The 12,231-nt window shown below is 37.1% G+C and overlaps 1 protein-coding gene across 1 annotated transcript in view; it reads right to left on the bottom strand.

The window, feature by feature from the left end:
* LOC132492726 (zinc finger protein 420-like) overlaps nucleotides 1-12,231 on the bottom strand; it is a 78,337-nt gene that overhangs the window by 56,358 nt on the left and 9,748 nt on the right. Inside the window, 3 exon segments of the mRNA XM_060102492.1 lie at nucleotides 3,545-3,721; nucleotides 3,723-5,286; nucleotides 10,467-10,559. Of these exon segments, the coding sequence (XP_059958475.1) occupies nucleotides 3,545-3,721; nucleotides 3,723-5,286; nucleotides 10,467-10,559 (1,834 nt within the window).

Raw genomic sequence — 12,231 nt, forward strand, 5'->3', positions numbered from 1 at the left:
AGAAAGGTGAATACAGAGAAACACAGCTTGCCAAGGGAAGAAACTGCTAGAGCCAGAAACTGGTAGGTAAATATAATCAAACTGCTGGAGCTTGACTATGGACTAGCTTGAGATTTAGAAACTCCCTTGAGCCTATTCTTAGGGGAAATGCCACACATTCATGAGTTTTACCTCAAGGAGCCCCACCAAGTTCTCCTGATGACGGTCAGAGAAAAATCCCCTCGTGTTTCCAGCAGGGCAGGGGGAAAGGGAGCCATTTTTAATATATCCAGAGCATACTGTCCTGTGCCTGTTCTTAAGGAAAACAACTTTGAGTTAATCTAACTCATGTAGGGGAAGGAAAACACTCAACTCCAAGCCTCCCTGTTTCTCACACCTACGGGAAACAAAAAGCTGAGAAGCACTTGAGAAGGATACATCCCAGGGGCACAGGTCAAGTAAAAGACTGATAAATAATCACAGAATTATAGAATGCTTCCCCTACAGTCACACCTATCAACTCATCAAGAGGATTCTTGCATAAAAGATTACAGCTGAAAGAATTGCAAGATTTAGACTCTGAGGAGGAAATTCTAGGGAAACTCAAAGACAATCAAGAACAGAAAAACAAGCATATTAGAGGAAATTGATTTAGACACCTACAGGTATAGCAAACAGTGAACATGCTAGCATAAATCCTATCAAGATAAACATTAACCCTCCCACTGAAGTCCTATTTATCTTAGTTTCTGTACCCAATAAATCATGTCTGCCTTTCAACAAAAAATTACAATGTATTACAAGAGAAGAAAAAAACACAGTATGAAGAGGCAAAGCAAGCAAGAGAATGAGACTTAGATATGACAGATTTTGGAATTATCAGACTGGAATTTAAAAATATGATTAATATGCTAAAACCTCTATTGCAAAAATGGACAACATGCAAGAACAAATGGTCATTAGAAGAACAGAGATTAAAATTCTAGGAAAGAACCTAAGGGAGAAACTAGTAATTAAAAACAGTGCAGCAGAAATGAAAATACCTTTGATGGGCTCCCAAGTAGCCTGGACACAGTAGAGGAACAATAAATGAACTTCAAGATGGAAACATCAGAAATTGAAATGTAAGAGGAAAAAATGGAAGAAAAAAAAAGGACTAAACACCTAGGCAATGTGAGAACAATTACAAAGGAAGGAACGTACATATAATTAGGATTCCAGAGGAAGAAAAAAGAAACAAATTAGGGGAGTTCCCTGGTGGTCCAGTATTAGGACTCAGCACTTTTTGCCATGGCCTGGGTTCAACCCCTGGTCAGGGAACTAAGATCCTGCAAGCCACATGGATCTTAACAAAAAATAAACAACAAAAAATAATGGTTGAGTTTTTCAAAATTAGTGACACACTCCCACCACAGATCCAGGAAGCCAGAGAATACCAGGCCACATATAAATAAAAATATCTAGATATATCCTGTTCAAGCCTCCAGCATACAGAGTATTATTTGAAGGCTACTTGAATTACTTTTAAGTGTATACTGTACTCTGGGGCAACCACTAAAGCTTTAAAAATTATAACTGATATGCCAAGAAGAAAGAAAATGCAATCATATAAAATACACAGTTAGGGCTTCCCTGGTGGCACAGTGGTTGAGAGTCCGCCTGCCGATGCAGGGGACACGGGCTCGTGCCCCAGTCCGGGAAGATCCCACGTGCCGTGGAGTGGCTGGGCCCATGAGCCATGGCCGCAGAGCCTGTGCGCCTGGAGCCTGAGCTCCGCAACGGGAGAGGCCACAACAGTGAATGGCCCATGTAGCAAAAAAATAAAAAATAAAAAATAAAAAATAAAATAAAATACACAGTTAAAATTATGCAAGGAAGAAAAAGAGAAGAATGAAAAAGTACAATGAATAGATAATATTTTAAAACATGGCAGATATATGTGAATTATCTAAATGTACCAATGAAAAAACAATCTCAGAGTGGATTAAAAAAAGACCCAAATATGCTACCTGTACAAAACCCCTGTGAACATAAAAAGAAATATATTAAAAGTAAAGGGATGAAGAAAAAAATGTCATACTAACACAAACCAAAAGAAAACTAGAGTAGCTTTATTACTTTCAGACAAAGCCGACTTTAAGAAAGGAAAGTTATCAGGAATAACGAGGAGCATTACATAATGATAAAGGGGTACAGACAAGAAAGAGATATAACAGTCCTTAAGAGTGTGTGCCTAAAAACATATCATCCAAGTTGGTGAGGCAAGAACTGATAACAATTATAGTCTGAGATTTCAACAAACTTCCATTTCTACTTTATGGATTCATCAGTCCAAACAAGGACATAACAGAACTGAGCAGCACCATCAGTCAATGGGATCTAATCAACATTTATAGAATACTTTATTCCACAACAGCAGAATACACATTTTTAAGCTCAGATGGCACTTTGATTGAGATAGGAAACAGTTTGGGTCAGAAAGCACAATTCAACAAATTTAAGAGCAGAAATCATACAAAACATTTTTTCATATGACAAGACAATGAAGCTAGTCATTAATAAATCATGGCTATAAATATCAAAATATTTGCAGATTGAACAACACATTTCTAAATAACGTGTGGGTCAAAAAACCCCCAGATAATTTAAAAATATTTTGAACTAAAGGAGAAGGAAAATACAACTTTTTTTTCTGTTTACAGTGTAAATATTGAGTACCACTGTTCACAGCAACTCCTCGACTGCATCAGATTTGTTCTCCAAACAACTGTGCTTATGACTTTTGCATAATGAATCTAATGTTCACACTAAATGTACTGCTGACCTTGAGACAATAAAAGTCTTGCAGAAAACACTGTTTGGCTTCTTTCTTGAAGAGGCAATTCAGTAACAATGGTCTTCCTTATATACACTGACCAGAAGACAGTAAGAAAAAATAGGAACATATGTATTTTAATTAACCAAATGTATCCTCTAACATATTTACATGATGATGGTTTTTGCATAAAAAGTGCATAATTCCCGCAACCCTCATGTTGGATTCCAGTACAATTAAATTGAAGGTGGTCTTTGGGGAGAAAAGTTTTCCTCATCCGTTACCTTCACAGGAATTTTTTTCCTGTGTAAATTTCTAACATCCATTGAGTAGTCTGGTGGAAAGACTGTTCATAAGAGATTAATTTCAAGGATTTACCACTTGTGTGAGTCCTCTAATGTCCAATGAGGGCTGAAATCTGGTTGAAACACTATCCATACACAATACATGAGGAATTTCTCTGTGTTTTGTTGATTGATGGTTGATTTCTCAAAGGGAAAATTTCCAGGTTTATTATATTCATTGATCTTCCCCTGAGTTCTCTGATGCTGCACTTCCAGTCAAAGTTTCCCCATATCCATTACATTCATAGGGTTTCTCCCACGTGGGACTGTCTGACGTACTCTGAGGTTGTTTGTAGATGAAAACGTTCCCACATTCATTAATAATAGGATTCTCCCCAGTGTGAGTTCTCTGAAGTGTTCAGGACTGGCATTTGGCTAAAAGCTTTCTCACATTCAACCCATTCACAGGGTTTCTCCCGTGTGAATTCTATGATGCAGAGGTAGATGAGAATTTCTCTTGAAGGATTTTCCACCCTTGTGACACTCCTAAGGTTTCTGTCCTGTGTGAATTCTCTGATGCCGAGTGAAGTGAAACTTCCTAGAGAGAGATATTTCACACGTATTACATTCATAGGGTTTCTCACGTGTGGACCCTCTGATGTAACCTGAGGTTGACTTTATAGGTGAAAACTTTCTGACATTCATTACATCCATAGGGTTTCTCCCCAGTGTGAATTCTCTGATGTCTATTTAGTAATGACTTCCAGTTAAAAGCCTTCCCACATTGAATACATTCATAGGGTTTCTCCCCTGTATGATTTCTCTGATGCTCAATGAGGTTAGACTTTCTATAGAAGGACCTTCCACATTTGTTACACTCATAGGGTTTCTCCCCTGTGTGACTTCTCTGATGCTCAGTGAGGCTAGTCTTTCTATAGAAGGACTTTCCACATTTGTTACACTCATAGGGTTTCTCCCCTGTGTGACTTCTCTGATGCTCAGTGAGGTAAGACTTTGTATAGAAGGATTTTCCACATTTGGTACACTCATAGGGCTTCTCCCCTGTGTGACTTTTCTGATGCAGAATGAGGTAAGACTTTCTATAGAAGGATTTCCCACATCTGTTACACTCATAGGGTTTCTCCCCAGTGTGAATTCTGTGATGCTCAGTGAGGTAACTCTTTCTATGGAAGGATTTCCCACATTTATTACAATCATAGGGCTTCTCCCCTGTGTGACTTCTCTGATGATCACTGAGGTAACTTTTTCTATTGAAGGATTTTCCACATTTATTACACTCGTAGGGTTTCTCTCCCGTGTGAGTACGCTGATGTATTTTTAGGGATGACTTATGTCTGAAAGTCTTCCCACATTTATTACAGTCATAGGCTTTCTCCCCTGTGTGAATTCTCTGATGCACAATGAGGTATGACTTCCTACAGACAGATTTTCCACACTCACCACATTCATAGCGTTTCGCCCCTGTGTGACGTCTCTGATGTTTTCTGAGGTATGATATGTGGGTAAAAGCTTTCCCACATTCAGTACATTCATGGCGTTTCTCCCCTGTGTGACTTTTCTGATGCTCAGTGAGGTGAGAATTTCTATAGAAGGCTTTTCCACATTTACTACACTCATAGGGTTTCTCCCCTGTGTGAGTTCTCTGATGTCTTTTTAGGGTTGATTTATGGCCATAAGCTTTCCCACATTCAATACATTCATAGGGTTTCTCCCCTTTGCAACTTCTCTGATGTTCTCTGAGGTACGACATGTGGGTAAAAGTTTTCTCACATTCATTGCATGCATAAGGTCTCTCCCCACTATGAGTTCTCTGATGCCCAATGAGGTATGACTTCCTAGAGAAGGATTTTCCATATTCTTCATAGGGTTTCACACTCATTTGAGTTCTCTGATGTATAGTAAAGGTAGTCTGAGGGCGTAAGGTTTGCCAAAATATGGTATCATCACAGAAGCTCCTCTTTGTGTCAAGTTTCTGGGATATGGTAAGGGCTGCATTAGGGCTTAAGTTACTTCCAATTTCAAAGGGCTTTATTTCTGAGTGAGTGCTCTGATGTTCTCTGCAGTGTGACTTCTGGCTGAAAGTTTTCTCACCTGTGTCTGTATTCTGAAGTTGAGTAAAAAAGTCTTGCTGCAAATGTTTTCCTTGATTTGCCAGGCTTTTCTCTAAGAGGTTATCGAGTTTGCCGTCTTATAAAATAAAGAAAATAAAAATGCCTTATAAGCCTTAAAACACATTTCTTATAGGATGCAGCTTTTATATATATGCCCTATATTGTATTGGACTCTTTGGTTTCTAGCCACCACATCTTCCCAAAATAAATAAATTCCAAATGTATGTTTCCTATACTCCTTGAGAAAAAAGGACACCAAAATTATGATGATTATCTCTATATAGCTGGCATTTTAAAAATAAGGAAATGAACAGTAAATAGCTAATAGAGGACTCTCAAGAGTGATTCAGGCAACTGGAAAATGAGATACTGGGATGACTGATTATTAGCAGTAAGTAGAACTACAAGAAAAATCAGTCAGTAAGGGTTTTCAAACAATATATCAGAGAAGGGATTGGATTGAGGAAGAATATCAATGTCTAGGTCTTTATACTTCCAACTAAAGATTACGACGGTAGGAACTTATTACTTTTACTTATTACTTTTCTATTCTACACATCAACACTGAAATAAATTCATAATTGCACTGATTTTCTTCTGATTAAAGAAACAATTCTATAGCTCAAGCTCAAATCCTCCTGGAGTTATTCACAGAATTACAAATGTACAAGAAGTGTAAAACTGATGAGAGGTAAAACCATATATTGACCTGGAATGAGTTCACTTCTATATGCTGGCTCTGATGCCTTAGTTTATTATATCAGTGTTGGTCAACAACAAACTTCTCTTGAATATCAAATCACAAGTTTCCCCTTTCATTATGATCATCACTCTCCTGAAACTAGTTATTTTGTTTTGTTTTTGTTTTTTGCCACAATGCACTACATGCAGGATCTTACTTCCCTGACCAGGGATCAAATCTGTGCCCCCTGCAATCTTAACCACTGGACCACCAGAGAATTCCCCCTAAAACTAGTCTTAACCAGGACTAATCTCTCTGTAAGCATTCCACCTACTTCTGAACATAGAGTTTCTATTAACTGAGATCCTTTAATATCACGTTTCAACCTGTTTCCAAAAGCCTATTTACAAATGTACAGTTTATTCATTTCTCATAAAAGTTTCTTTCATATATTTGACTGCTCTTACCTAGGTTATTTTCACTTTCTACATAAAATGCCAGCCCTATGCTAAAACCTAAGATGGCACTGAACACACTGCTCTAAATACCACAGATAAAAAGAGTTAAGTGGCATCATTTTGGAAAACAACCTTTTTTTTTACCAACTTCAGGCACATGAGATATTCTAGCTATCATTCCACAACTCCACGATATTTTCCAATCTAACCTGGCCAGGCTATTTGTCTCCCATCAGTGGTTCCTTAACAACAATAATATTTTTCATTTTCAACAAGTACCTTCTATCCACATCCTTTCTCTACATAACCCTACATCCCAACTTAAGGACTAACGATTAATCTAGATATTTTTTGAGGCAATGCTATTCTCTAAACTTGACCAAGAAAATACCTTCTAAGAGGTTCCCACCAGTAATTTACACTCTCACAATACGTGCTGCCTATACCATTTATCTTAACAATGAATACCTGGGGAGCACACATGCACATTGAGGCACACATTTTTAAGCAAATTACCATCACTCAATCAGGATGCATCTTAAAATTTATGGCATGTCCACAGTTTTTTAGCTCTCCCTAAAATAATGGTTTGTCTCTCAACTGATACCATTTTAGATCCTATAAAATATATTTCATGCAGCTCTGTGCTCCTAAATCTGGAACAGAACTCTCATTCTGTGATTATTTTTGCACCCCTCTGTGATATAAAATAAATCAGTAGTCTTTAAAAATGCAGTATGCTTCAGAGTTACCCAGACCACTCTTGGTTACACTGGCTCAGGTTCAATGCCAATATACAGGATGATTCAGAAGTCAAAGAAATTTGACTGGTGCATCAATAAACATGAAATACCTCTCACCTACCTGGCTCTATTGTCAACCCTAATGTAACTGTACAATATTAATTATATATTACATCCTAGATGAGGGAGGAATAGGGAATATTCTTTTTTGGTGCATTACAATACACCAAATTATTTATACACACACATTAGTTTTACGTATATCTTAATTTGTGTATGTGTGTATGTTTTAACATTCTTATTCCAAATAATGAGGCACTATTCAGTTTATTATGTTTCTGTCCATTATTTGTATGGCATTTTTCTACCTATAAACATTTTCTGCTTGATTTCATATGCACAATTTTCATTTTAGATTCATAGACCATGATAGCCCTACAATGTACAATGTTCCATTTTATTACTACATCATGATTTAGTTTTAAGTTCACTTGTGAGTAAGTATTGAGGTCCTTTGCAGATTTGGGCTTTTCATAAATGTTGTATGAAGAAAGTCTTATTTTTGTCTCCCAGTGAAAAAGTGTAGGAAACTCTAGAAGATAAACCTGGGAGTGAAACTGCTGAGTCACGGGGAAAAGGTATGTTAAACATTTTTTTTTTTTTAATATTTATTTATTTGGCTGTGCCAGGTCTTAGTTGCGGCATGCGAGATCTTTGTTGCGGCGTGTGGGATCTTCAGTTGTGGCATGCGGGATTTTTAGTTGTGGCATGTGAACTCTTAGTTGTGGCATGTGGGACCTAGTTCCCTGATCAGGGATTGAACCCAGGTCCCCTGCATTGGGAACACGGAGTCTTAGCCACTAGACCACCAGGGAAGTCCCAGGCATGTTAAACTTTAAAGAAAATGCTAATCTGTTTTCCCAAATACTTACATCAATTAATTCTGCTGCCTGCCTTGTAGATGCTTCCCTGCATGATATCCTCATACTCTTGGAATCATAAGACCGCTTCATGTTTGAGAATTGAGTGGGTATAAAAGCATACTATATGAGATCCAATCTGAATTTGTACTTCCCACATTACCAAAATTGAGCACTTTTTCTCATAAATTCCATTTATTCCCTTCTTTGAGAAATACCTGTTTATGGACTTTGACTTTTTTTTAAATGGGTTGCTTGACTTTTTACTCACAATGTCAGTAGTTTAATACTTAACATACATTTGAGTCCCAAGTTTTTGTCTCAGGTGCTGAATCAGTGAATAAAATATTTTAAATATCTGCTCTCAGAGAGCTTATATTCCAGTGGAAAGAGACAGACAGAAAACAAAATACCTGACAATTGTATATTAGGTGATGAGTGGTTGGGAGAAAAATAAAACAGAAGAAAGGACAGGGGTGACATTTTAAATATAATAGTCACAGAAGGCCATACTAAGAAGATACTTGTTTTGAGATCTGAATTCTTTATCTATTATAGAAATAAATCCTTTCTGAAGTATATTTGTAACAACTATCATCTCTCACTGTCTGATTTGTCTCCTCACATTTATAAAAATATGAAATTTAGGGCTTCCCTGGTGGCGCAGTGGTTGAGAGTCCGCCTGCCGATGCAGGGGACACGGGTTCGTGCCCCGATCCCGGAAGATCCCACATGCCGCGGAGCGGCTGGGCCCGCGAGCCATGGCCGCGGAGCCTGTGTGTCCGGAGCCTGTGCTCCGCAACGGGAGAGGCCACAGCAGTGAGAGGCCCGCGTACAGCAAAAAAAAAAAAAAAAAAAAAAAAAAAAAAAATGAAATTTAGCATAAATATAAATACAACTATTCTGTCCATTATAACAATACCACAGAGTGACCACCCACGGAACTATCATCCTCATCAAGAAATAGAATATGACTGGATCAGAGAAACTTCAGGACTTTCTTAAGCACAAGTTTCTACATCATTACAGGTCATATCACTCATAAAACTTAGAGTAATTATTTGCTCTCATTTCTGTACTGCTTTACAACTCGCTTTTAGAAGCCTTAAGAATTTGGACGTTTAGAAAAAATATATCCAATATGTGGAGGAGAAAGATGTAACAGAAGTGATGAGATATAATCCTGATGTTTTTCTCATCGTGAAAAACTAGGAACCAAAATATATACTTTTAAAATCAAGTAATAGTCATATTTGATATTCAAAAGCTAAAAATTAAGAGGTTATAACAGAAACTAAAGTTGGGTGTTAAAATATGGGACAAAAGAGAAAATAAGCATTTTAGTTTCATAACTGGTTTCATATCAGGTGATTATTAAATACTGTCTAAATAAATAGATGATTAAGCCATTACATGAGATTATAATTTTTTTTTGTGGCCACACCACATGGCACGTGGGACCTTTGTTCCCTGATGAGGGACCGAACCCATGTCCCCTACAGTGGAAGCATGGAGTCTATACTGCTAGGGAAGTCCTGCTATACTGCTATACTGCTAGGGAAGTCCTGAGATTACAATTTTTAAGGTCACTACTTAAGCCAAAGTACAACTTAACTAAATTACCGGGAGAAAAATACTTATTTTAAAAAGCAAAGGAAACAGGCCTATTACTGAAAAGAGTTTCTGTAACATTATACATAAGTTTGCATTATAGAAATAATGGACAGTCAATCAATATGAATGGGCTACGGTCAACTATTAAAAGAAAATGCTATTAGACTGTATCAGAGACATACCTAAAATTAATTTGGAAAATTAGAAATAAAAAATTGTAAATTAAGTAAACATTTAAAAATAATTCAGGACTCACTGATCTTTGTTAAGGTTAAATTCAATTTTTCAAAGTTAAATTCAAGGTTTAGCATAATGCCAAACAAAATCTCATGAGTATTATTTTGAAATTTGATCAGCTTATTATTAAAACATGTCATAAAGGTGCTATAATCAATATGAAATGGTACTAGGGTAGAGATAATTAAACAGGTTAGAGAAACAATAGAGAAACCAGGAGCAAACACATAATTTACAGACTCTTGACTTCTATCTAAGGTAGCAGTGCATAAAACTGAAGAAAATTACCCACATGAAAGATCAGTAAATTTTATGTTTGAATGGAAATGCTTATATCATTCATATTTAAAGTTACCATCTATGTAGGTGGATTTCTATCTTCCATTTTACTGTCTGCAAAGTGAGAACTTCAATGTGCTTATATTTTATCCCTTATCTTACACACTCCCTTACTACATCATATTAGGTCTACTCTTTCTAAACTTCAAGATATAAGTCCTCAAAAGGGGAAGCATTTAAACAATTTCCTGGTGTCCACCTCTAAGTGACCACTTTGGATCCTATTTCCCCTGGAGACCTGTCTACTGTACTCAATAACTCACCTGCATGGCTCTTGCTTAGAATCTCTTCCTCTAACAACAATGGATCATCTTGCTCCAACTTGACGATTACATCTGGTTTTGTTAAACAATACCCTGCAAATGGGAAATAATTTAGGATTTGGATCAGCTGCATTGGCTTTAATGCATATGAATGTGAAGGAAGGAATAGTTCTAGGGAGTAGCATAGTTATGGTGCTCATCTGACCTTTCCTTTGGAGAGGAAACTACAATGTTGTTTCTTCTGAATCTAAAAAGAAATTGATCTCCTTAAACCCCTGAATCATAAGGATACATAACATTGAGTCTACATGTACGTAAGGTAAGGCTCTGCACAGAAACTTCCAGCCATGGCCATGACTGCGTAAGAGGAATAATGGTACATGCCAAACAACTGGGAACCATACAAAATCAATGAAATAATGACCTTTAGGCATTACACACTGGACAATGGCACTGGAAGACAAGGATCTCTGAGAGAAGGGAAAGAAATAGAATTTCTAGGTTATCGTACAGGAAGAAGACACCGAATCACAGCCTGCTGACCTCAGTAACTACAGAAGGCAACGTTGGGAGTTCAGGAAAGCCAAAACAATTAGATTTCTGGAGTAAAAAATTTCAGAGAAAAGAGGTACACTGAGAGAGAAGCAGGAAGCTCTAACAGAAGGTCACCTTGAGTAAAATTTGTATATTCATATAAGAAAACTTCCAACAGTGGAGGAAAAGAACCCAAATGCAATAGGTGGAAAAATTCCCAAAGCGTAAACACAGACAGGATGTTTAGAAAGAGTGGAAAGATCTTCTAATACATGAGGAATACATGAGGTATTAGACACTCTGTTCACAAAACAGTATTATTGTCCCACTACTGTGACCAAATTAGTCCTAAACTAAAGAATGCTCTAGACCTGAAATAACAAGCAAACATTGAATTAATTTAGTTAATTTGCTTAATTACAAGCCAGCACTTAATGGATTAAAGTTACTCCCAAGTCATTTACTACTGTCCCCCCAGGAATGCCCCAAAGTATTTAAACAAACACAAGACAATCTAGCAGCCAACAGTGTAAAATTCACAGTATGCAGCACACTATCAAAAGAGACCAAGTATGAAAAGAAGGAAAACATGATTCACAACAAGGAGACAAGTCAATCAATGGAACAGAAGAAGAAATGTAACCTGAGATTAAATTAGCCTCCAAGGACATTAAAACTGCTCTTATTAATACACTCCACATGTTAATGAAGATAGAGAAAACAGGAACATGGAGAGAAAACGAAGTTATAAAAAAAAGTCACAAATTGGAAGTAAAGGCAGGAAAATATATCACCTGGGGGAAAAAACACTGAAAGGCTCCAAAAGATTTTGTGATATGGATTACCAATATTTACATTAGAAATAAAAACTGACAAAGATCTCTTCAATAAGACATCTAGGTTCTCCCATGCTCCTGCTCTATTCGTTCTATCATGTCCGGCCAAACAGTTACTTGAAAACTCCACTGTTTACTTGTGAATGGTGAAAAAGGCTAATATCTTAGTGTCATCATCACAATTTCTGACCTCAAAGGCACTCTGAAACGTCACCGGCCTCCTAGGTCAAAGGATTATATGGTCTTAATAAACCTGCCACATTCAGTGCCTCCAAGAATTCCTCATAAATTTCAATGGGCACCCGGCCAACTGAGCACTCTATTAAGTTGTTGTTCTGGGATGACATATGAGAGATCGCACTTCTAACCAATTTCAAGATGATTCAAAAGTCTTT

The sequence above is a fragment of the Mesoplodon densirostris genome, chromosome 6, assembly GCF_025265405.1.
Source record: "Mesoplodon densirostris isolate mMesDen1 chromosome 6, mMesDen1 primary haplotype, whole genome shotgun sequence".
Lineage (NCBI taxonomy): Eukaryota > Metazoa > Chordata > Mammalia > Artiodactyla > Ziphiidae > Mesoplodon > Mesoplodon densirostris.